Consider the following 25,773-nt stretch of genomic DNA (forward strand, 5'->3'; position numbering starts at 1 on the left):
TTCCCCACTTCCTGTGTGCATCCTGGGGATTTAAGAAGAGGCTAAATGAACTTCCTTCTCCCTCAGGGAGAATCATCTCCTCCAGGGTTCAGCAGGAGCAAAATTTCTGCCTGCACTGGGCTAGGTTTCTCTCCGCTTTTTCCTTCCAGGGTTCTCCACAAGCCTTACTCCACCTGAAAACCTATGGATGTAGACACCCTGGAACCTTTTTAAATGTTTAAACTTAGCTTTTCTGCGCCTGCCACCTGGACTGGTGGTTAAAAGCAGTGGGGAAACAGAGCTGTGATTCACACTTGGTGGTTAGTCCTGGCTGTCAAAGGATTCTGAAAAGATCCCCAGCTAAGAGAAACGCTGCTAGAAGGTGGCTTTGCCTGGCTGGGGGTCGGAGAACCGCGTTCAGATTCTGGCTTAGTCATAAGGTTTCCGTGGCGGTGGCCATGGGAAAGCTGTGCATGCGCTCACACGGATCCACACACAGTGTGAGGACAATAAAGGTCATAATTATGGGAGTGGAGATTCGCTTGGCTCACATTTTAATGCAAATGTTTTTAGCTTCACATGCTCAAGCCAATAAAAACCCAACATTCAGATACTGAAAAATTTGCATGCTCCTAAAATTTGCAAAGGAGTTGCCAGCCTGAAAGTGCATGTACAGATGCATATCTCAGTGAAGCTGCTCTTCAGAAGGGCATTAAATTAACAGAATGGCTTGCAGAAATGGGCACATTCATAGAACTGTGCACGAGACTGTGAATCTTCATGTGAAATTTAAAAAAAAACAAACCCTCGACTTTGGGGCTAAAGCAGACGCTTAAGGTTACAGTCCTAGGGCTTCCCAACATTATGGATCATTAAGAATCATTTGGCATCCACCTCGAAGGTCCTGCAACCTTGATACTGGGGCTCCATATACTGGATTGGGGAGGGGGGAGGGGGTGCACCAGGAGGCAGGGGCTTACTGTACCCAAAAGGCACCCCAGGGACCTTCTCTCCGCTCCCTGGCACCTCATCTAGATGCCAAAATCAGCTATCAGGAAACTCATAAATGGCGATGAGAAAGAGGATGAGAAGGATTCTGGGGAAGAGGTTGGTTAGGCAAGAGGGAGGTGGAGGAAAGGAGCCAAGAGGCCAAGAACAAAACAAAACAAAATACATATTTGTACCTGTGCGAACATATGTAAATGCCACTACAGGATTTGTGTCCTGCGCAGATGCAACATTATTTGCAGTCTAGCAACCTGTGCATGGCTGGTTCATAACCATTCTTGTTTTAGAAATGGGAAAGAGTTTGTCCTGAAATGACGGGGGGGAACTGGAGACCCGGCCGTCCTGTTTATGGACTTTGACAATGAATAAGTGACTGTAGTAATTTGGAGGAATGTGTGCATAGCTGCTCACTGAACTGTGCAACCGGGCTGGATTCTCACAGGATGTCGCATCCTTCCCCTCTTCCAGTGTGTGAATGTTCCCTCATCTTACCCGTGCGGTTTGGCATGGTCATCTCCTGGATTAGTCACGCAGGCCATCTTGCCCATGCGCACTGAGAAAGGAAAGAAGGCCCTGCCAGCTGGAAATTGTAGGGTGGATTTCTTTCTCAACATGCGTGGGACTGTGCCCTTCGTAAATGGAATGACGTCACGGCGCTGTCCCTGACATCACGGAACAGCAGCGAAGGAGCCCCGTGAATCCACGCAGCCCCACCGGTTTCGCTGGGCAGCTCTCTTGCTCATCGTCCAGCAAACCCGGAAAGTGAGGGCAGTTTAAAAGAGCATGGGGATGTTTTCAAAATTAGCCTGGCAAAGGCGGAGGGTGTTGAGATTAAAGAGCAGGAGGCTATTTAGGCTCATTAGCTGGTCATCGGCTTTCGTCCCTGCTCCTGCCCCCAAGCTTCAGCTAATTTTTGTGTTTAATTGCACATGATTAGTGATTAGCGTGCCGGTTTCCATGAGTGAGAGTGACGTCCAGCCGCAGCTGGTGGACGGATTCTGTTCTGTGAGTGATGTTCCTCTGGCCCGGATCGCCCCGCACCCTGCGCACACTTGCGCGGACACGCCTGCTCTCTGCTCCTGCCGGCCTCGACTGTCCTCCGCTCATGAGTTCAAAAGGATTTTGCCTGGCGAAGCGGCACCATTAATGATGTGACAATCGGGGAAGGCTTCCAGGAGCCACGTGGCTTCACAGGCCTGCTCCAGACGTTCGCCCAAGTTCCCTTGCGAGAACTCGTGCCAGTGGGATGAAGACTGAGCAAGAAGCCAGACCGAGTCACCTCTCCTGCTGTGTTGGATTGCAACTCCCATCATCCCCAGCCACAGGCAGTGCTCCCGTTGCTGGGGGGCAAGGTTTGTTTCTTTAAAACATTGCTATGCCGCCCCCATCGCAACAAAGCCTCGGGGCGGCTCGCAAAAAATTCATAAAAACATACATAAATAAAAATAATATAGCAATTTAAAAGAAAAAAGCATTTAAAAATGTTTTAAATGGGAGGTGCTGTTGCAGTCACATCCTGCCTGTGGGATCCTGCAGGCCATCGGTCGGCCTCTGGATGAACAGGATGTTGGCGTGCATCGACCGTTGGCTATCACAGCTCTTCGTATGTTCTTAGGTGGCACATCCAGACATGTGCCCACCATGCCAAGCAGTTTGGGGGGAACAAGCGCTCCACTCCGATCGGTTCGCCAAAGCCTTTCTCTAAGCCCCACGTGGCCGTTTGCTCCACGGCTGTGCCTCATCTTCCACCCCTTTCTCTGGACTGCTGCTATTTTTGTAGAACCCTTCTTGGTCAGAACCTTGGGAACTGTCTAGTTGACCCATCAAGGCTGCCTCTGCTCCACTGCTGAGGAGCTCTTGCTGAAATTTCTCCTAAGGGTAAGCCAAAACCTCCTCTCTCCATCTTCAGCTCATCAGTTCTAGTCCTGCCCCTGGGAAGAACAGAGACCCATCTGCTCCCTCGTCTGCATGGCAGCCTGTCCTCTATAGCTCTTTCTCTAGATCTAGGAATGCCTTTATTTATTTTTATTTATTTATTAAAACATTTCTATGCCGCCCCGTTCGCCGAAGCCTCGGGGCGGCTCACAACATAAAATTAAAATACAAGAAATAACAATATATTTATGAGCCTGTTGTGTGCACATGTGCCACACTGAAGCTAAGCAGCTCTGGGGCTGGCCAGAGCCTGGAGGGGAGGCCACCTTGCGTTCCGCCCATGGAAGAAAGCAGGGCTAGCAATACAACACAGGTAAATTGAAACCACTGTCATCTCTCCGCTTAACTTCCTTTTCTCCAGCTCTTTTAGCCATTCCTCAGAGGACTTGGTTCCAGAACCTTCCGAGTTGCTTTTTTCCAGGCACGCTTGAGCTTGCCACTGCCCTGCTTGACCTGATGCACCCCAAGGGAAGGGATTCCCTGCTTATCTGCTTTCCGTTCCCTTCTCAAAAATTTGGAAAGGCACTCCTAGCTCTTGGTTCTTGACAGAAAGAGCTTTAAGTTGGCAGATGTTGGTATTGTTAGTAGTTTGGCCTCGCTCCTTTTGCCTTCAGACTCACTGTGCACCCCCTGAGGACTTCGCCGAAAGTTGCTTCTTCCTCTGAAAGAGTTTCAGGCCCCCCCCCATCCTATTCTATCCCCCCCACCCCAGCAGCAAGAGGTGGTGGAGACTCTCCTCCTATCTGAAGTGGGGGAAGACAAGGGAGGTAAAGCAAATTCAGGAAAGCACACCTAATTTGCTGGACTACAACCCCCATCATTCCCAGCCAGCATGGTCAACGACCAGGCTTCCCTCCCTGCTGGGAACAGCTGTATCTGCTGAAGGTGAGGATTTCATTTGGTTCATTCTTTTGAGAAGAGCACGCCAGGGAGTTACACATTTCTTCATCAAAGGGCAAAGAGAATGTGAGCTTTAAAATGCAGATATGGGGGGAAAATGAAATGGGCAGATTTGGCCGTCCTTCCTCAGTACGAAAAGGAAGCCTCCTCGCACACAAATCTATCTATGCATCAAGATCATGGGGTGAAGCTTTTCAGCAAAAGTCTCCAGGTGCATTTTAAAGGTGCACAGGTTGTCCTTGTCTCTTGGATGCCCTTCTGAGAGAAATTTCACCAACATCATATCCTTTTAGGCATCTGGTTAAAATCTCATTTATTTTCCTTGGCATTTTAATGGTGCGTGTTTAGAAAACTGTGCCATGGTTTTAATGGACTGATGAGTCATGAGTTTATCTTCTTTTTCATTCATTTAGATTGATGTTTCCCTGCTGCTGGTGGAGTTTTTTGTTTCATGTCAATCCATAAATGTTCACCATGCATAAAACCTCCATGGTCAGGAGCAGTATACCACTCCAAAGCTTTTGCTGGGGAGCAAGAGCAAAAGAGGGCCATTACCAGAGTGCCCTGCTTGAAATGTAGGACACTGGTTGTAATGCAAGAAACTGGTCTCTGACCAACCAGAACCCCTAATTCAGCTCCTGACCCAACATTCCCTGCTAGGTTCTCCCTTTCTGGGCTGAATTCTACAATTTGTTCTCACTGCACAAACACTCAGGATCCCAGACAGTTCTTCCCTTTTGCCCACAAGTCTGCACAAAAAGTTGGGCACTTGGAATGTATCTTCAAATTAACCCAACATCTGATTTATAATAATACCTCCTAAAATAGAAAACGCTTTGGGAAATGCATCTCCCTGGTGGATTAGGGGAGAAGAAGGGACATCTGCCTTTAATCTGCATCTTCAGTTCAAGGCTTGTTTCCATCTTTTGCAACACCCAGCCTGCAATTGTCCCACGTCCAGCTTGGAAGCGAGGCTGCATTGGCTGAGGGCTATGAATGTTCATTCACTGTATGCAATTTTATTCTGCTCCTCAGGTGACGAAGTTCTTCTTGCAGCTGGCTGGAGATAATTGAGAAAGGACCACTGATAAAAGTTAAAAGAAAGAACAATAAAATAGAAATGCAGGAGGAAGCAGGGGAAATCCGTCATTTTAGTGGGGCTGGCGGCACCGGCCTGCTTCCCCCCTCTGCTCTCCTTCAGCGCACCCTGCTGGAAGGGCAGCTGGTGGCAGTGGGTGGAAGAGGAGAGGTCTTTGTGGAGACGGTCCGACACGGGCTGGTTTCTCTGGACGCGATGTGGAAGGGGCTTCACTTTGCCTCTGAACTGGTTATACAGCTACATTAAGAAGTTACGTCTTTGCCTATATTGGAGCGATCACAGACCACTGGCTTCAGGAGTGGGGGGCTGAAATGCCCCGATGGTCCTTGGGCGCCAGGGCCTGCAGGTCTGCAGCTCCCCTGGCGGCCTGATGCAGGAGGCAGCCTGGTCAGCTTGCAAGTCTATGCAGGACTGGCCGCACACCTGTACGCCCCTTCAGGATGAGGACCATGCAATCCTGTTTTGCTGCAGCCAGGACAGTCTCTGTGGTGGAGGCTGCATGTTACTGACCTGGTTTCTGCTTCCAGTCCAGAAACATCTGGACCCTGACCTGTTTCTGACCCTGCTTTTATCTCTGGACCTGCCGTGGCTTGTTGGCACCTGATCCTTGCTGGATCCTGGCCTGGTGTTTCCCTCAGGCCCTGCTGTGCGGATGTCTAATCTTGGCTGGTTCTCCTGGTTGTTGTTGTTGTTGTTGTTGTTATAACGTTTCTATGCCGCCCCTTGCCGAAGCCTCGGGGCGGCTTACAACACAATAAAATACATTGAAATACAATAGAACATAATAAATTACCACTAAATACAAAAATACAAAAAATACACTGAGATACAAACATAATAATATAAAATTAAAATTAACAGTATAAAATAAGTAAATATCTTGCCAGTTCTCCCTCTACCTCTGCCACCCCGGCCCTGGGAATCCGGTGCGGGATCCCTGCTGCTTAAGGACCAAGAACTGGCGCTGGGACTTTCCTAGGAGCCATACATAGCAAATCCAGTCCCAGTGTGAAGTACACAGGCATAGCCCTGGTCCGATCCTGGCAACTAGCAGGCGCAGAGAATAGTTGGAGAGCTCATTAACCCGGCTGCGCTTGCAAATGATGGGTTGTTCAAATCCAGCCCATGGAGAGAATCCAAGTTCTGTTGGAGGGTAGTGAATTGTGGGTGTCTCACCAAGGGTTGCTGTCTTGACTGGGTTCAAACGACATGACAGTTCATAGTTGGACAGAAATTCATCCTCAACCCTAGATTGTGGCCTTTGTTGTCTGAATCCAACCACTGTGCAATCCAGCTCCAGGCGAGCTCCCACTCTGAGAAAGGTGCAGAGCTCTGGTTTCACGAAAGCTTGCGTTTCTGCTAAGCATGACTTCATTCCTTCTAATTTCCAGAACCTTTTGCAAATGCGTGTGTGGGAAGAGGTTGTTTGTAAAGTTTGCATGAAAATTTGCATACTAGTATATGCCCCTTTTGGCAAGCAGCTTCTGTGATGTATGTATTTTTTGGTGCATTTTTAATGAACAGCTGCATTGTAAAGTCCAGATGTGTGAGTGTATTTAATCCATGTATTCAAATGCATATACCACTTTCCATAAAGTTATTAAAGTAGTGAACATAAAATGCAGGGCAGTAAAAACCATAAATATAAGAATAAAACCACTGTACAATTAATCAGTAACAAAAGCATGCACTCTGCTTTGAAAAGGAAAGGATATTTGCATTCTGGTAATTTGCATTCTGGTATGCAAATTAGATCATTAGCGTTAAAATGCAAAACCAGTGAATCCCAGCCTGTGCATGACCTTACCCAACTACTCTTCATTATGACTGAACCAAGAACCTATTTAAAATGCTTAAGCCTGCCCTAATCTGACAGTAAAAATTCGTTTTATATTTTAGTTGCAATGTCGCTGGCCAATTGACTCCTGAAAAGCAGGACCTGATGACCGATTACTCCCGAAAGATCATTGGACAGCTAATGCTGTGCTTTCACCCCATTAAAGAAATCTCAGTTGATTACTCAGTTTAAACTTGATGGATGCATTGATTGCATCTGTCCAAATTTGCATATGCCAAAATGATGTCTCGGAGGGAACATTTTTCTTGGTGGAGGTTCCAGCCTCCACAATCTTAGGTGTTCCATCTTCCCTTCAGACAGGAAGGGGCCTGCTTCCAATGTGACAGTCGGCCATCTGTATCTTTTCTAACAGGCGATGAAACTTTTCCCCATTCAAATGTTTTAGATTAGATAAAATTTGCATTTTAAAAGGCTGTTCTAGCTGCTCAGTTTGTCAACCTTTCTGCACTAATCAGAGCAAGTATTTCCCAAGCAGCCAAAGAAGGGCTGGATATTTCAAATGGCACCTGGAACAAAAATGTTTTAGCCCTGTCCTTTTCTGCTCCCTTCCCTTCTCCTAACTCAACTGGTTTTCTGTGTATGCTAAGAGAGAAACATCAGTCAGTTTGAGCGCTTCTCATACTGGGACATTCTGGCGACTTAATGAACTTGGAGATCAAGTTCATTATTTGTATATCAGATTTTCTGGCAACATTTCCAGAATGGAGAATTTGGGGTAGGGCAAAAGTCCTTCCTGCCCAGGCATGGTTGGGACAAGAGGCTTGGAAAATTCATCTCGGAAACAGCCCTGAGTCAAGGGAGCCCTTCCCTCAGGGTATAGTCCATGGATCATGGAAAAAGGGCTCTTTAGCAAGAGTGGATTCAACAGGCACCTAATCTTTTCTTGGCCAACATTTCTCAGAGATTAATTTTTCCAAGAGGAGTTTTTAGCTGAGTTTCTTTTTCCCTGAGGCAGCAATCCAGGTTGCCAAGAGCACGCGCCGCCGCCGCCGGATGGCTCGACCACAAAAAGCATTAATGATAATAACGTAGGTCAAATTGTCCCAAAACATATTTCTCGGAAATTGCCCCAAGCTTGGCATCTGCTTGAAGGCGAGAGAATCCAAGGTGTGCCTCCAGAGACCCGTTTAGCAATCATTCATCTGGGGGAGTTTGTTTTACGAAATAGGAATTGCTCTTCTTGTGGAATGAACTGGAGGGAGGGGAAGCCAAGCGAGAGTTGGGACTGGGGAGGTGTAATCTCATATCGTTCGCCCATAACTTCTGGCTATGTTCTATTTTAGCTGGAAAGTTACATCCAGATGAATATGAAATCGGAGATGGTTCACATCCAGCACAATGCAGTGCAGAACCAGACGGCCACCATGCTGGAGATCGGGACGAACCTCTTGAATCAAACGGCCGAGCAGACCAGAAAACTCACAGATGTGGAGGCTCAGGTGTTCTTTGCGGCAGTGGGGAGCATGTGGGGAAACACCGGGATAATGAATATGTTTATTCATTAGAGAGGGGAGCAGAAGGGAATGCTGGGCCCAGTTGCTCCAGCCTGAGTAGCAGGCGTCTATCCTGGGGGCTTCTCCCTGGTCTTCAGCCTTTCCCCACTCCGTGGACTTTGCTGCTAGAACTGGCATTCATTTGTTTCTTTGTTTTAAAGCTGAACTCCCTCGTCAAAGCAAAGTGCTCGCTCGCAAAGGCAGAAGGGCCAGAACCCGGGGGCACGGTGCTGACCGTCGCTGAGCTCATCTTGAGCCGGCACATCAAAGCTCTTGAAAGCAAATAGGCTGAGGAGGAGACAGGAGGTGCTCTGGCTTAGATTTTGCAAAGAAATGTTTCTTTCAAGATTTGTATGCCACTTACTATGTCTGGGTGTGTGTAAAGGGAGAGAGAGGTGGTTGGGATGGAACGGCACATCTTGCGATCCACGGTAGGGGTGTGCTGCTAGTTTCATGGCTCTTGTCTCTCTGAACATGCATTGGTTGATCCTTAAACTTTCAAGTTGAATAGCCAGGATGGGTGGGAGTGATTTCAAGATGAGGAAGGTCAATTATAGAAACCCCTTTTCTCTCTTGGGGGCCATGCAAGCACACCTAAAAGAGGCTGCACAGCCTGGTCTGCTTTTGGTGCCACTCACTGGCTGGCCCTTTGCTGTGGACCTCGAGAGCGAAGGAGAGCCCCGGGGACAGAGGCAGCTGAGCTCTCTGAAATGCCTTTTCCAATGCTTTTTCTGTGTGCTGGAGAGGCAGTGTAGGGTAGTGGTCAGAGAGCTGGGCTGGGACTCAGCACTATGGGTTCTAATCCCCACTTGGCCATGAGACTCACGAGGCAACTCTGAGCCAGTCTCTCTCTCTCTGTCTCTCTCTCTCTATCTCTCCCCCGCCCCAGTGTAAGCTGCCTTGGGTCCCTTGCAGGAAAAAAGAAAGGATATAAATACAGTAAATATATATTTTCTCAGAGAGCTCATGGTACAGCACTCAGAGAGCTTTTTCACTGAATGAAGGGGATAGAAAAGCTTTACACGGATAAATGGGGTCAAGCTGGGGCAGCCCCTGCCTTCAGCATCTGGTTGACCAGCATGAGAATCAGGGCGCTGTGCTACACCGGCCTTGGTCCTGATGCAGCAAGGCTGCCCTTGCATGGGAGGGGAGATCGACTGTGGTCTTTGGAGAAAGGAGCATTCTGTTTCCCCCAAGAAAGTATGATGGCGTTTAGGTGTGGGCAGCAGGGCTGGTGAAAGCAGCTTGCCCCACCTCCTCCTCAAGACCCCAGAGATGCTCTTTGGAGGGTCCAGGGACCCCGCTGAATGGGGTGAGCTGTGGTGTGACCCGCAGGGCAGAGCCCTGAAAACCAAGCGGCTCCTTGCCATCAAAGGAAGCAGATCCTGGACCCAAGCCTAGGATTACAGAGAAATGTAGAGCCCAGCAAGGAATGGGGAATCGAGCCTCAGACCCTGGGGGGCTGCAGCTGCTCCGTGGAGGCCCTCTGCCCCTGCTCTGTGCTTGCCGTTTTCCACGGCTGACCTCCTGCTGTGGAAAGAAAGAGATTCTGGGGGGATCGGTTTTCACCTGACCTTCGTCTTGCTCCGTGCCTTGCTTGCACAGGTTCTCAACCAGACCTCCCGCATCGAGATTCAGCTCCTGGAGAACTCCCTCTCCACCAACAAGCTGGAGAAGCAGCTGCTGGTGCAGACGAACGAGATCCACAAGCTGCAGAACCAGAACAGGTACGCGGCTGGGCAGAGGCCGAGCCGGCTGCCCCGGGCGGCCCACCTGTGCCTCGTGCAAGGGAGGAGACGCGGCACCGAAAGGCAGCACGGCGGGGGGTGCCGAGGCACGCTCGACCCATGCGTGTTCACTCTGCGCCCTCCTGGGAGCCCACAAGCCCTCCTGGGATGCCCACTGGCCGCCTTAGGTTTTGTACAGTTTCTTAAGACTTTCTACTTATTTATTTAAAACAGTTTTATGCCGCCCCCATCGCAACAGAGCCTCGGGGCGGCTCATAAAGCCTCGGGGCGGCTCGAAAGATGGTTCTTTTAAACCTGGGTGGGTGGCTTGCTGCACAGTCCTCTAGTGTGACTTTAGCAGGGTGTAGAGAGTAGTTTTGTGTTTTGGAGCTCAGACCGCACTCCTGCCACTTCTCGGCACGTGGCTTTTTTTGTAGTCTGCCGATCTGCTTTCTTTGAAAAGGTGTTTTGCAGCTGGTCCTGCCCTGTCCCCCATTTGGGAAAAGGCCCAACACTCCAGGGATGCCCACTGATACCAAAAGGCTGGGAGGGGGACCCAGTGCTAATGAAAGTACTTCTGCAAACTCAGAAATAATTGCTGCAGTTTAAATAGAAATGCAGCGTATTTTATGATCGTGTGGGCCGTCTCTGTGCCCACCTCTTCAGCCTGCTGCAGGGTGGACACCTGGGCTTTTGAGGGGCTCAGAACCATCTCCTGCTTTTAGAACTGAATTGGATGGGACAGCCCTCCAAATAGAGGACTGCCTAGTGAAAGAGGACACAGGCACCCCTGCCAAAGGAAAGTGGGCAGGTAGCTGCAAGAGAGGGTCTGCTGTTGATGATGACGACGACGATGACGACATGCTGTTAAGTCCTCTCTGGCCTATGGCGACCCTACACATGAAAGTCCAGCTCCATTCAGTTCTTCCAGGCTTGAGGCTGTAGACGCCTTTGTGGATTCCATCCATCTCCTGTTTGGTCTTCCTGGCCTTCTCCTGCCTTCAACTAGTCCTGGCACAATGGTTTTCTCCGGGAACTTTTGCTTTCTCATGATGGGCCCAAAGTACTTCAGCCTCTGTTTCAACATTTTTGTCTCCAGGGAAAACTCTGGCTTGATTTGATCTGGCTAGGAGCCCCTTTGGTCTTTCTGGCAGTCCAGGGTATTCACAAGCTCTCTTCCAGCACCATCTTCTGAAGGCACTCGTTTTCCTCTTTCCAGCTTCCTTCACTGTCCAGTTCTCACAGCCATCCATACCGATCAGGAGTACAATCGTGTGGATGGTCTTGGCCCTGCAATGTCCTTAGACCGGGGGATCTTTCCCAGATTCTTCATCGCTGCCCTTCCAAGCCTCAGCCTTCGTCAAATTTCTTGGCTCCAGTCTCCCTTCGAACGGACGACTGAGCCGACGTATGCAAAATCTTTCTCAATTTCAAATTCTTCATTGTTGACAGTCCAGTTCCCGAAGTCTTCTGTAGTGATTCTTCCCAGTCGTGGCACCCCACTTACAGAATGAACCCCCAAAAAGGCTTGCCCAGTGCCCAGAGCCACGCAAACACCTTGCTTTTCTCCCAGGTACTTCACAGACCTAGCTCTAGGTTTTTATGGCGATGCTTTGAGGTCCCAAGTTGTGTGTATTGTACTATACACACATAAATACTGGCTTATATTACATTTTAGTCTTTTAACTGTTTGTACCCTGCCTGAGGAAACACTAGTTTTTGGGAGGATTGCAAAGATAATAAACACCCCCAACATGCAGGTGTTCTGTGAGCGTGAGAAGATGCCACACGCCCCGAATCCCGTCTTTGCCTCAAGCTGCTGCATGCAAGAAGGGATCGTGCCCCACTCTCTCCTCACCGGGGGTTCTTCGCGCACACCTTGGTGGCTTATCCAGGTGATCCTGTAGCTACTGGGCCTCGCAGGGACATGACTGGCCTTCACACAGGCAGAGGGGAGTGTAAATTGGATTTCATGCTGGATTTCGGAGGACGAGGCCTTTCCTGCAGCCCTCCCTGAAGGCAAGGCCTTTCCTGCCCCGTGCATCCCTGGGCTTGCTCCTTCACCCGGCAAGCTTCCTCTCCTGGGTGACACAGTCCCCGAGAGGGTTAATCCTCGGAGCCAGGAACCCGCGGCGCCTTGGCCTCCGCTTCTGGATTGATTCACGCCTCAGAAATGCATTCGGGAGACATATTTTATCTGCCTTGGACTGGCCTGGCCTGCCTCCCCGCCTTATCTCTGCCTTGCTCTTCTGGAACGTGGCCTCGCTCAGCCTTGCTCAGCCTCCCAGGGAGTGGCGGTCTCCTGGCAGCTGCCACCACGGCCCGGCTGATGCGGGAAGGTCGTCTGCTGCTCTGCACCCCAGACTGGGCCATCAAGAGGAGAGCTTTGCACTGGGCGAGAGGGTCCTTTCGTGCTGATGGAGACCCCTTGGCAAGCTGCAGCATGGATGCCTCTCTGTGGTCCCCAGGAGGCGTGAGATACACAAAGCAAGTTTCGCTACCGCAAAGTGTTCTGGGAAGGACGGATGCTGCGTTCCGAGGCACACGGAAAAAACTCTGCCACTCACTGAAGCCGGTCCAGAATGTGATAATTTGCTGTTAGGGACGCAAAATGTAATCAAGTGACAGATGAAATGACTTCACTTACATTTTAAATCTGAGACTATTTCTTCCAGTTAGCAGGGTGCCCAGAGGAATCAGTCAGCAAATGCTTCTAAAAATGGCTATAAAGACAAAGTATGGCCTAAATCCAGTGCGCCGTTGGTGGAAGAAATCGCTGCCTTTGTGGAGCGAGGCTGCCCCTTTCCTCTGTGCAGGCAGAACACTTGGGAAGCCCAGGATCTGCCAGGTTCCTGGATCTCCAATGCGGCGACCTGGTGTCCGCAGGTGGCCCTGTTTGAGGGCATGAAGTTTGCTGCAGTGGGGCCCAATGGTTTCAGCTGCCTTCATTGAAAGTAACATAGGAACAGAGCGAGTCAGAAGGGACCTCCCAGGTCATCTAGTCTGACCCCCGGTTCCAGCTGGCTCCGCTCACGACATGCCCACCATGTGCACGTCCAGCCTGTCCTTGAACACCCGCACCAATGGGGCCTCAACCGCCTCCCATGGAAGCCCATTCCATACCCTGGGGGTCCTACTGTCGGGAAGTACTTCCTGGCATCCGAACTGAACCTCAGTTTCCTGAGCATTGCTCCATTGGAGCGCATCCTGCCCTCCACCGCAGGGGAAAACCGGTCTCCGTGGGACTCCTCACACTCCGCTGGTGTCCTCAGGGGCGTGCGGCTAAGTTACAATGTTGCTGAGCCCATTGTGTGCAACTGGGGAGTTGAACTGGCATCATGTGACCCAAAATATAGTGTGAGCATCCCCCTTTGGGCTTGGGTGAAAGATTTATTAAGGATAAGTCAGCAAAAACTACAGAATGCGGGGAAAAAGTTGGTCAGAAATTAAAAAAGGAAGGCACGTTCTGCTGGCCCAGCCCTGTGTCAGCTGCCTCTTGCTTCCCTGAAGAGTCCCTTCTGTCCATGGCAAAGATCTCCAGTGCCTGTGCAGAGCGTCCCTGTGCAGTCCTCCCCCCGCCCTTTGTTTGGGGGAAACTCTAGCTGAGCTCCGGCCCTGGAGAAGCCTTGGGGCCATCTCTCCTGGTGCCTGAAGGCTCCCCACTCCCTTCTGGTGTCCCGTGTCCCCTCCGGCCCCTCCCGCTGTGTCTGGGGGTTGATTCCAGAAGGGCCCCTTGACTGAGTGAGTGCGGGTGCCCATTGGAGTCCTGTCCCCAGCTCTGAGATGGATGCTGCAACACCCACGGTTTTGGGGCAGGTAGACAGCTTTCTGTGGAACTGCTTGCCACTGCAGCCGTGCTGAGCCTAGGGACATCTTTCGCCAGGTCTCCGGCGCTTGCGCGGCCAGCGTCAGGGAACCGGGCCTCTGGGCATTTGGAAAAGGGAGGCTTCTGGCTCTCAGACCTGGGCAAGTGGAATCACAGTGATCCGGCTGCGGGGCCACTTCAATCCACACAGAGCAAACACTGCGCCAGCAGAAGCTGGGGAGGTAGGAAAATTCCGCTTTTGCTTGCAAAAAGTACAGCCAAGCCTGGTTCAAGCAGGGCAAACACACATCCCCACACATGCGACTGCATTTGATTTGCATGCTCAGCTTTCCCAGTTTACACAAACTTCCATGTAGCTGGAAGTGCCTGATCCTGCCTTATCTTGGAAGCTAAGCAGAGTCAGGCCTGGTTAGAATCTGGATGGGTGACCTGAGTCTTGTGTGGAGAAGGGGGTCGGACTTCTAGGCCCCTTCCAACTGTGTGAGTCCCCTGCAGATTGAATCGGCCCCTCTTTGCTTCCCTCCTCTATGGAGGCAGGTTGTGCCAACTAGGAAATCACACATTTCCCACTCAATCCCTGTTCAATTTGCAGTTTCACAGTGTGTACAATTTTCCTGTTCAAGTAAGCAGCAGGCACAGGGCGCCAGGCAGGGGGAGAGGTGGCCGTGGGGGCCCGTCAGACACTCCTTGGTGGCCCACTTCTTTCCCTGGACTCTCCCTTGGACAGCGCTCAGAACTTTGGTTTCTGCTAGCACTCCATATTTGCACTGGAAAAATGGCCAGTGGAGACGTCCTCTCTTGAGCAACCCGAAACTTAAGGTCCTCAAAAGGAGAGAAGGGAAAAATACTTAAAGGACAGCTATCAATTCTGCGATGTTTCAAAAAAAGAAAATGCCTTGCAGGCAGGAATAATGGGCCCATAGTTCATATTTCTCCCAGGCTGGAAAAATGTTTGGCCAATAAATATATAAAAGGAACATGGAGTACTGGATGTCACTGAAGCTTTTGCGGATTCCGTCTCCCACTTGGCCGTGAGGAACAGCCTGACCCAGCCCCAGCGAAAGCCCTTCCCCAAGACTTCCTGTCTCAGCACTTCCTAAATCCTGGCCCTTCCATTGGGTTCCATGTCTTGGGATACCTCTTTTCCACATTTTCTTTTTAACAGTGGTCTCCAAGAAATAATGGCAAATGTTTCCAAAAAATATTTTCTGCCCTCAATTCAGAACAACCCTCTCCCATCAAATGGCAGGGGTAGCTGGCACATGACCCTGCTGGAGTTCCAGCCCTACCCTGGACTGAGCTTGGATGTCTTTAACTCCTGCCTGCTGTCAGGGGGTTCTTGTTCTGACTCTTGGACTTCTTCCAGTTCTTCGGACTGAGTCTCAGAGGGAGCTCTGGCCAAGCGCCACGTCCACTTGCTCTAAAGAATCCCACAGAGGTTTTTAAAGAGCCGCTGCTGCCATGTTGCATTAACCCAAATCCCCAGCAGATGTGAGAGAGCAGGAAATTTCATTCCGTTCTAAGTGTGCTCAGCCCGTTCTCTTCGGCCAGCCATGGTAAGTCGTGGCCCCTCCACCGACTTCCTGTCTCATCACTTCCGTCCTCCCTAGTGCATCCCACGACTCTGCGCATCGTTCCATGACTCAGTGCAGCCATCAACGACCTGGATCGTGTCCAGAGGTGAACCATGAGACTGGCGAAGAGTCCTGAAACCAAAGAACCCAGGGGAAGGGAAGGCTAAGGAAAAACATGGTCGTGTTCTCCCAACATTTGAAGGGCTGTCATGCAGAACATGGAACAAACGGCTGTTCCAAAGGGCAGAACTTGAACCAGTGGTTGGAAATTGCCCGGAGGAAGATTAGACTCAAAATGGGAGCGAGGTCCTTGGTCCAGTGGTGGAACGGATGCCTTGGGTGAGGTTGGGCTCTTCTTTGCTGGAAGGATGGAAGGAAAGGACTGTACTGGGCGGTGGGGGCGGCCTGTAGGATGTCCAAAGCCCCTTCCAGTTCCATGATTCCATGAACCATGCTGAAGAGTCCCTTTTCACAGAGCTTGCCCCGGAAGGGGAACCGACTACATTGCAAGATCATGAAGGCATGAGCAGAGCACCTCAGCATCTCATAAAACATTGCCTCTTCTTCCCCAGGTGTTTCCCACAGGCTTGAAAGAACATATTTGCAGCTAAGCTTTTGCCGAATATACATTTTCAAGGCTTGAATGCTAAAATCCTCTGGGAGCTGAATTGCATAGCAAATTATTTGACACTTGCAAGGGATCTTGGAATGCATGATCGTGTTTTTCTCCCCCATTTTTGGCAAATGAAACTCATCATCAAGTGGCTTTTTTTTTTTTTTTTTTACATTTTGGCATGGCAACTGAGCTTTGTGCATGATCCAACATATGCTGCAGTTGCAACTGAAATGATCCCCTCAAACTTTGGGAAGCCAGCTGGCTGGGATGCAGTGAGCTGTTGCTTCATCCAAGCTGGCGTGTTCACAAAAATGGAGGGGAATTACACCATGGAAAACCGGAGTCGACTCCAAGAGGCTTCATCACTGGTTTTGCACCTCTTTTGTACTAGACTGAGGAGTCAGTCAGGAGCTGTGGTCAGACCTCGCTGTGAAGTTTGTTTTGGGAGCCCTGGAACCAGCCCTTTGTTCTCAACTTGACCTGTGCCGCAGGGTTTTTATGAGGATAAAATGCTGGGGGCAGGAAGACTGGGTGAGCTGCTGTGGACTTCTTGCAAGAGGATAAGAGGATATAAACTTAGCAGTAAAATCCAAAAAAACACCCAAAAAACAAAATCCATGGGCCCCTCCTTGGCTGTTGTAATCCTCCCCTCCTTCTCCACGTTCCCATTTCCTCACCAAATGCCAAAGGTTCAGAGTGGACCAAGACCCCTGCTGGATCAGACCAAGAGCTGGGGGGGGTCCACCAGCCTGCTTCTTGCATTGGACAGCCAAACACATTGGAGAAACCCAGAAGCACCCCCCGAGGGGATGGCCCACTCCCCGCCTGCACTAAGACGGTGCCACATATTCAGCCAGCCCCATTTTTGGCCATTGATGGGGGTGGAATCGAGGCAGCCATGAAAGAGGGCAGGGCAGGGGGAATTCTGCAGCATTTTCTCATTGGGAAGCCAAGACAGGCTCTTCGCCAGCACATGACGTGGGTTCCTGTAAAGAGGCTGAGCACACGGCTGCAGTGTGGCAGGGCGCTTAGCAAAAGCGCTTCCAGTTCTGCAGCCCCTCTGGAATGCCTGGGAAACGGCACATCTCCGGAGCATCCCAGGAAAGGCGGAAAGACCCTGTGCGAAGAGCCCCGTGACACGGCAACAACTTGCGGGCCATTTTAGGGTCCAACTCAGTAAAATGAAATTTTACCCAGCTGGGAAAATTCCCCAGCTGCCCCCTGCACTGGAAAGGCAAATGAAGCCTTTGGCCCTGAAGGAGGGACTCTTCACACAGCAGATGGTTAAATAGGGAATTTGCTGCCGTGGGAAGTGGCTGCCCATCTGGGTGGCTTTGAAAGGGGATTGGGCAGATGCCTGGGGGAGAAGGGGACCTGTGGCCACGCGCCTTGCTGGCCAGGCGCTCCCAGAGGCGGCCTGCCTGCAGGCACCAGATGCTGGGGAGCTGGGCAGGAGCAGCTCGTGCCCCCCTCCTGCTGGGGGGATCCTGGGGGCAGCCAGCTTGCCACCGTGTGCACAGAGCGCTGGACTGGACGGATCTTGGGTCCAATCCAACGTGGCTTTTCTTAGGTTCTTGTGTTTCCTCTCCCCCGTGAAAAAGGTTATTGGGAGGTCTTCCCCTCCCTCTGAGAGGATTTCTTTTGCAGGTGGGGGATACCTTCGTGGGAGAAGGGGCCAGGGCTCTGCCCGTTTGATTTTTGCGCCATAGCAGCGGGCACTCGGTGCCCCTTGCAGAGGGTGGCCTGCAGGTACCAGCGTGTCCCCAAACAGCAGCCTCGATGCTCACCAAGATGCTCTGCATCTCCCAACTTTTCATTCCTTTTTTAAAAGTTCTTAGCCTCACCTGAGCTCCCTTCAAAGCAAACTGGGGGCCTCTGAGCTACTCGCCTCTCAGTATGCCAGAAATTACTCGCTTTTTCTTTGCGGCAACCCACGGTCCGCCTAAGGCAGCCATTTTGTGCCTGTGCCCATGACATTTCCCCAAATTTCCGAGTGCGGCCATGGCCCAGAAAGGTCTCCTGACCCTGGCGTGCTGCCTGCCGAATCTGGGATTTGAAAGGAGCCCAGGACCGCGCTTCCCCCACCACAATTTCACCTCATTCCCCTTAAAGCCAGGAGGCCAAGCATCCCCCACCCTGCCCCGCAGCAGCGCATGCCAGGGATTGGGGCCAAAACCACACATTTGGTCAAAGGGCCGGATGAAGCAGCGGATCACTAGCTGGGCCAAAACGCAGTGCCAAATACCTGCGTGTTTTAGTGAGAAGTTTTCCTTGTGAGTAACTAAGGCACCGGAGAGGCATTCCAACTTTTCAGAGAATGGAGGGATCTGCGCAAAACCTGGGAGCTCTCCAACGGATCGTGGTTTGGATGCAGGGATGTGTCTGGCGGTAGGGATGGGGCCATTGTGGAAAAGGGGTGAGCTGGGGGGGACAGAAAAGGGCCGGTTAGGGTTTCAGGCCAGAGCTGGGCCTTGGGTTTGAGGCTGAACACCCCTGCCCTAAATAAACTATAAAAGCACGGCTCTGGCTTCTGGGGGCAGGCTCCATCCCCTTGTGAAATTCTGTGAAGCCTCCGGTTATGTCACTAGGCAGAGGAGGTTGGCGGACGGCTAGGTCAGCGGGGTTCCTCAAGCAGTGCGGCTTTTCTTTTGAGCTGTACAGGCTCTGTCCATGGACCTGAGCCCCGAAACAGGTCCACCACCTGCTTCTATAAAGCCCAGTCAGAAAGCTGTGATGGAGGAGGAACTCCACTGAGACAGTTCATCATCATCATTTTCATACTGCCCATAGCCAAAGCTCTCTGGGCAGTTTACACCAAGAATCATTCACTCAAGTCACCCATCCCACTTCTGACCAGACCTGACCCTGCTTAGCTTCCAAGATTAGGCAGCATCAGGCACTTCAGGCTACACGGAAGCTTCAGGAGGCCTCAACCCCCATGTGCCCTGTGAGCCCACCACCTTCCTTGTCTTTCTGCTCTCAGCATCTTGGAAACACGAGTCCTACAGATGGAGGCCAAGCACCTGATGGAGATGGAGGGCATCCGACTGGAGAAGGAAGAGCTCCAGCAGCTGGTGAGTCGCCAGAGCGACACCATCCAGGGGCTGGAGAAGTCCCTGCATGCCACGAACAGCAACACCAGCCTGATCCACCAACAGCAGCTGCAGCTCCTGGAGTCGGTCCAGAGTTTAGTCCAGCTGGTCTCCCAAGGCAAAGGTGAGCTCAGCAGCATTTCTGAAAACGGCAGCTGGCTTTCAATGATGCCCTTCAAGGTGAGTTTCTAGCTCGGTCCGTGGGAGGTTCATTCTGCTGCCATCTGGAATTTGCCTGGGATGTTCCTTGGCTGCAGAGCCAGAAGCGTGGCTTCCAGATCGAGAGAGGTATTGCTACCATTCTACACGACTCTGGTGCGCCCGCAACTGGAGTATTGTGCTCAGTTTTGGGCCCCTCGTTACAGGAAGGATATAGCCAGGTTGGAGTCAGTGCAGCGTAGGGCCACAAGGCTGGTGGCCGGTTTGCAGGGGATGCCGTATGAGGCGAGACTGTGGGAACTGGGCCTCTTCAGCCTGGAGGAGAGGAGACTCAGAGGGTATCTGTTGGTGACATACAGGTGTGTGAGGGGGTGTCACATGGAGATGGGTAGAGACCTGTCCTCCCCTGCAGAGGAAGGCAGGACGTGCTCCAACACAGCAAAGCTCAGGGAACCCAGGCTCCATTTAGATGCCAGGAAGCTCTTCCTGACAGTTAGGACCCCAAGGGCGTGGAATGGGCTTCCCCGGGGGGTCGTTGAGGCCCCATCGGTGCGGGTGCTCAAGGATAGGCTGGGCGTGCACATGGTGGGCATGTCATGAGCGGAGCCGGGGGTCAGACTAGATGGACCGGGAGGCCCCTTCTGACTCGCTCTGTTTCTGTGTTTCCACTCAACATGTAAAATTCAGAATTCCCCCCAGCGGGGTATTGGGAGGCACCTCAAAGTTTTGCAGTCCAGGCAAATCTGCATCTTATTTTTCGCATGTCAAGTGGCTCTGGACGTGCAAATGTTGAAATTATTTACTGATGTTTGCAAGGGAGGCAGTCCTTATGGTGCAAGCTGAGAAAGCAAAAGAGAAGAATTTAAAAACCCCACAGCTCTGCCTGGCTGGGAATGCTGGGAGTTGTAGGACTCCTTTCCGCCCACACAGGCACGGGGTCAGGCCTTCCTCCTCTCATCCAAATCATCTTGGATAAAATGCATTCTTCATTAAATGTGAAACTTTCCCCAAGCCATCCTCCCAGACAGATCGGAATTTCCCTTCCCAAAGAAAATAGCTATCCAGGGAGATCTGTTTGGGAAGGAGAGGTGTTGCAGGACAGGAGGGAGGGAAAGGAAACGTTTCAGGGTTTGTCTTTTTCTCACCAGTTCCTCGGAAGAAAGAAGATCGGCTTTTCTCAGACTGTGCAGAAATCCTTCAGTCTGGACTCAACCCCAGTGGGGTTTACACCCTGCATATCAACAATCTGACCGAATCCAAAAAGGTCAGTAAAATCCGCAAAGGTGGCCTCTAGCAGTGTCGGTGCCTATATTTATCATCTCATTTATATCCTGCATTTTGTCCGGTTAAGTAGCTTACAGAGTCCTCCACCTCCCCTACCTTTTCTTGACACAACGACCCTGTGAGGTGGGCCGGGCCGCAACATGGCCTGGCCCAGTGTCACCCAGTGAATCGCCTGCCTGAGCAGGGCCAGAACCCAGGTCCCTGTGCCACAGACACATCGGCTGCATTTGCTTGCGCTGTCTTGCTTTCTCTCCTGCGTCCACACACACACTGTCCTATAGGTAAAACAAACACGCACGCCCCTTACGGCCTCTTTTCTGGCTCTTTCCAAAGGAAACCGACTGCTTAATGGTTTATAGGAAATCCATGTGCAAAACAAGATGGGGGTAGGCGTGATGTATTTATTGTACGTATCGCCCCCCCCCCTTTCTCCCAGGGTGGAACTCATGGCGGCAGCAGGCGGTTCCGGGGTGGTCTTCCCTCCAAGGCCAGGCCAGCCACGGGCCTGCTTGGCCTCACCAGGGTGGGTGCCTGATGTGCCTTCAGACCATCCTCTGGGCCAAAATCATTCATGGGCCCCAACATAGTATTAAAGAAGAATGCAAAGAGCTGTGCTAAGAATTATGAATTTGTCTCTGGAAAATAGATCAAAGTACATTTAAAAACACACTTTGCAAGAAAACGAGGTTGAGCAAGGCATGCTCAGAATTATGTGAATGGTGTTCCTTTGCAATGGCACTGGCTGTAGTATCCCAAGAATATCAATTTAATTAGGAAGTTGGTTTTTTTTTTAAAACACATTTATATTCTTCATGGCATTGCAAGTAACCAGTTCAAAAGCAGCTCCTCCTGGTACAGTCCTTCCCTGCAAAGCAATCAGCTTCCGGACTGTGTCACGCGGACCGTGGTTCACCCCTCTATGTCACTTCACACAAGGCACTTCAGAAGCATTCAGATGTGCATTTTTAAACACATTTTCTCGCACAATATGCATTTTTTAGGTGTTTTGCACTTGATCCATTGTGGGGCCGAGAGGAACTGGCGAAGAGCCCCGTTCGGACCTGCCTGTGAATTTGGGAGGGGCCGGGATTCAGCGGGGCCCAGCTGCCTTCGGCCCCACATTCCTTCCCCACCTGCAGCCTCTGCTTTCCTCCCCTGCAGGCCTATTGCGACATGGAAGTCGACGGAGGCGGCTGGACTGTCATCCAGAACCGAGTCAATGGCAGCGTCAGTTTCCAGAAGAACTGGAAGGAGTACAAACAGGTCTGGATAGCCTTGGAAGAATCTCTTCTGTCCTCGGGGATGTTGGTCAATAGAAGCAGCGGAGAAACGTCACAGCGGGAAACGGGGACTCCCTTTCCCTCTCTGACCGCAGGCTGCAGATCGAAGCAGGACAGCGCTAGAATAGCGGCTGAGCGTTTTCTTGTCCCTGTTTGGCTTCTTGAGAATCTGTCGAGATCCACCTAACATTTGTATCACTTTGGGTTGAAAGTCTGTTTGAGTTTCTTAGATTAGCAGATGCACTTCATTCCTGCCTTCACTCATGGACTGAAGTGGATTTTTCCCCTCCCCTGAGAAAAGTACATTTTACATGCATTTTACAGTACTATGACCAGCACATGTTGTTGCTGTTAGTCGCGAAGTCGTGTCCGACCCAGCGCAACCCCATGGACAACACTCCTCCAGGCCTTCCTGTCCCCCACCATCCCCCGGGGTCCACTCAAGCTCACGCCAACTGACCCAGTGACCCCATCCAGCCACCTCATCCTCTGCCGTCCCCTTCTTCTTTTGCCATCTATTGTTCCCAGCATCAGGCTCTTCTCCAGGGAGTCCTGCCTTCTCATGAGGTGGCCAAAGCATTTGAGTTTCATCTTCAGCATCTGGCCTTCGAAAGAGCAGTCAGGGCTGATCTCCTCTACGACTGACCGGTTTGATCGCCTTGCAGTCCAAGGGACTCGCAGGAGTCCCCGCCAGCACCACAATTCAAGGGCCTCAATCCTTTGGCGCTCAGCCTTCCTTATGGTCCAACTTTCACAGCCATACATTGCAACTGAGAAAACCATAGCCTTGACTATACGCACTTTTGTTGGCAGGGTGATGTCTCCGCTTTTTAGTATGCTGTCTAGATTGGCCATCGCTTTCCTCCCCAGGAGCAAGCACCTTTTAATTTCTTGGCTGCAGTCCCCATCTGCGGTGATCTTGGAGCCCAGGAAAATAAAATCTGTCACTACCTCCATTTCTTCCCCATCTATTTGCCAGGAAGTGAGAGGACCGGATGCCATGATCTTAGTTTTCTTAATGTTGAGTTTTAGGCCAACTTTTGTGCTCTCCTCCTTCACCCGCATCAAGAGGCTCTTTAGTTCCTCTTCACTTTCTGCCATTAGAGTAGTATCATCTGCATATCTGAGGTTGTTGGTGTTGGTTGTTAGTTGCAAAGTCATGTCCAACCCATTGCAACCCCATGGACAACACTCCTTCAGGCCTTCCTGTCCTCCACCATCCCCCGGAGTCCACTCAAGCTCACGCCGACTGCCTCAGTGACTCCATCCAGCCACCTCATCCTCTGCCGCCCCCTCCTTCTTTTGCCATTTATTGTTCCCAGCATTAGGCTCTTCTCCAGGGAGTGCTTCCTTCTCATTAGGTGGCCAAAGTATTTGAGCTTCATCTTCAGTATCCGGCCTTCTAAAGAGCAGTCAGGGTAGATCTCCTCCGGGACTGACCGGTTTGATCGCCTTGTGGTCCAAGGGACTCGCAGGAGTCTCCTCCAGCACCGCAATTCAAAGGCCTCAATTCTTCAGCGCTCAGCCTTCCTTATGGTCCGGCTCTCACAGCCATACATTGCAACTGGGAAAACCATCGCCTTGACTATACGCACTTTTGTTGGCGGGGTGCTATCTCCGCTTTTTAGTATGCTGTCTAGATTTGCCATCGCTTTCTTCCCCAGGAGCAAGCGCCTTTTAATTTCTTGGCTGCAGTCCCCGTCTGCGGTGATCTTGGAGCCCAGGAAAATAAAATCTGTCACTATGCCCACACATACCATGTTGCTATTTTCCTTACCTTGGGCTTATACTCAATGAGCAAAGCACACACACACACAATACAGCAAAAGCTGAAGGGAGATGAATGTACAAAACACTGTGCTTTTAAGACATAGACATTAGTATATTATCCAGCATATGCATGTGTATATTGCATATGCTAATATATGAAACATAGAAACCGAGCGAGTCAGAAGGGGCCTCCCGGGCCATCTAGTCTGACCCCCAGCTCCAACCGGCTCCGCTCACGACATGCCCGCCATGTGGACGTCCAGCCTATCTTTGAACACCCTCACATATTGATGAGCATATTGCACATTTTATAATGTGCAAATGCTATTGTACTTTTGCACAACTACTTTTATATACAGTTCTAGAAAGTTGAGGAAACACTCTGCAAATCAACAGAGCCATGAGACTCAAAATATGCTGATCTGCTACAGAATCTATGGGTTGGGTTCCTAGAAATCCAAAGTCATTTGGATCCGTTGCAGATTTCCCCAGTACCCCGGACATTAACCACAGGGATGGAGGAAGATGGGGTGGGGGTTGGGTTATTGGAGGCCTTCATATGACACACTTTAACAATAAACAAGATGTGCTTGATGTGAATCACGGGGGGAGGGGAGTCATCTGAATCAGCTCTTGTTTCGCTGGCTAATGCATCTGTGAAGTGGTTTGTGCAAATTCGTGGAAGAGGGGACTGAGTTGTTGGGTGGGGGGACTTTGGAGCTCCTGGCGTGCCTGGAGCCAATTCAGATGACACTTTGATCCTGTCCTGAGCTTAAACAATGAGCAACCAGCTTTCCTTGAGCCCAAAGCAGACCTGTGAAAGCGCCCCAGATCAGCAGGCCTTTCAAAGTTTGTTTGTTTGTTTATTTTATTTTCTGATTTATATCCTGCCTTTTTCCTACAAAGGGCTCAAGGCAGCTTGCATCATTCTCCTCCTCCATCTTATCCCCACAACAACAACCCTGTGAGGTAGGTTGGGCTGAGGGTCTGTGACTGGCCCAAAGTCACCCAGTGGGCTCCATGGCTGAGCGGGGACTAGAACCCGCATTGCCTGAGTCCCAGTCCCGCGCTCTTAACCACGACGCCCCACTGACTCTCAAAGTTCAGTTTAAAACAAAACTCTTTCTAAAAACTGCAGCGACAAAAGCACAGAATGATAACCTGAAGATCAGTTCATAGAACAAGAAGGCTTTTCTATCCAAGGAGATTCCCAACATGATACAAGACTATAGAAAATCAGGGGTTTAATTCACTGCAGGGTCCTAGAGCCCATTAAGAGCTAACTTTGGAAAAACATAAGCTGTTGTACTTCAGGGACATCATGTGAAGGCAAGACTCACTGGAGAGGACAAGCGTGCTAGTGAAAATCGAAGGCAGAAGAGGAAGAGGAAGAGCGGCTGTGAGATGGATGGACTCCGTCCAGGAAGCCTCGGCCTTGAGCTGACAAGGGCTGGGCTGGGCTCCTGAGGACAGGCACTCTCACCCACAGGTTGCCCTAAGCAGAAGACCACTTCACAGCACTCAGCAACAACGAAGACCATTGCTCGGAGAGCTCCTGTGGGCCCTGCAGACTCCCTGCAGGAGAAGTCATGGCCGCTACTGTTTTCTCTACCTGGACGTGAAGCCTGCCCTCTTTAGGAGCATCCAAGGCAGGCATAGGATCTTCGGTGATGTGCCCAGGAGACTCAGAGCAGCCGCTTACAGCTTGTGCTCCGTCTCTTCCAGGGTTTTGGAGATCCGGCAGGAGAGTATTGGCTGGGTAACGAGGCAGTCCATTTCTTGACCAGCCAGGCAGCCTATTCGTTGAGGGTGGAGCTCCTGGACTGGGAAGGCCATCGCGTGTACGCCCAGTACGAAAAGTTCCAGCTGGGGAGTGAGTCTCAGAGGTACAGGTAAGAGGCGCCCATCACCAGACAAGCTGGCGGAGATGTATGCCGCGAGGAGGTGCTGCAGGGAGCCAGGAGAAATCTCTCTCTCTCTCTCTCCAGGAAGTCAAGGCCACTGGTTGCTACTGGTTGCTGGCATTGGGCAGTGGCCTGCCTGGTTTTAAAAGGCAATGCTGAGGAGGAAGAAGAGGCTTCTGTCAGCAGCCAGAGTCGCTTGTTTGGTTCCACAAATTTCTCCTAGACAAACTCAGGAAGGGGAAGGTCCCCAGTAGCTACTAGTCACACAG

General features: G+C 51.0%; 1 protein-coding gene across 1 annotated transcript in view; it reads left to right on the top strand.

Moving 5' to 3' along the window:
- The window catches only part of ANGPT4 (angiopoietin 4), a 42,860-nt gene that overhangs the window by 12,939 nt on the left and 4,148 nt on the right, over window positions 1-25,773 (top strand). The window contains exons 2-7 of the mRNA XM_044455124.1: window positions 8,063-8,218; window positions 9,878-9,999; window positions 18,999-19,231; window positions 20,415-20,530; window positions 21,712-21,813; window positions 25,326-25,492. Coding sequence (XP_044311059.1) covers window positions 8,063-8,218; window positions 9,878-9,999; window positions 18,999-19,231; window positions 20,415-20,530; window positions 21,712-21,813; window positions 25,326-25,492 — 896 coding nt within the window. The remainder of the gene's footprint in view (window positions 1-8,062; window positions 8,219-9,877; window positions 10,000-18,998; window positions 19,232-20,414; window positions 20,531-21,711; window positions 21,814-25,325; window positions 25,493-25,773) is intronic.

The sequence above is a fragment of the Varanus komodoensis genome, unplaced genomic scaffold, assembly GCF_004798865.1.
Source record: "Varanus komodoensis strain SLA01 unplaced genomic scaffold, ASM479886v1 scaffold8, whole genome shotgun sequence".
NCBI lineage: Eukaryota > Metazoa > Chordata > Lepidosauria > Squamata > Varanidae > Varanus > Varanus komodoensis.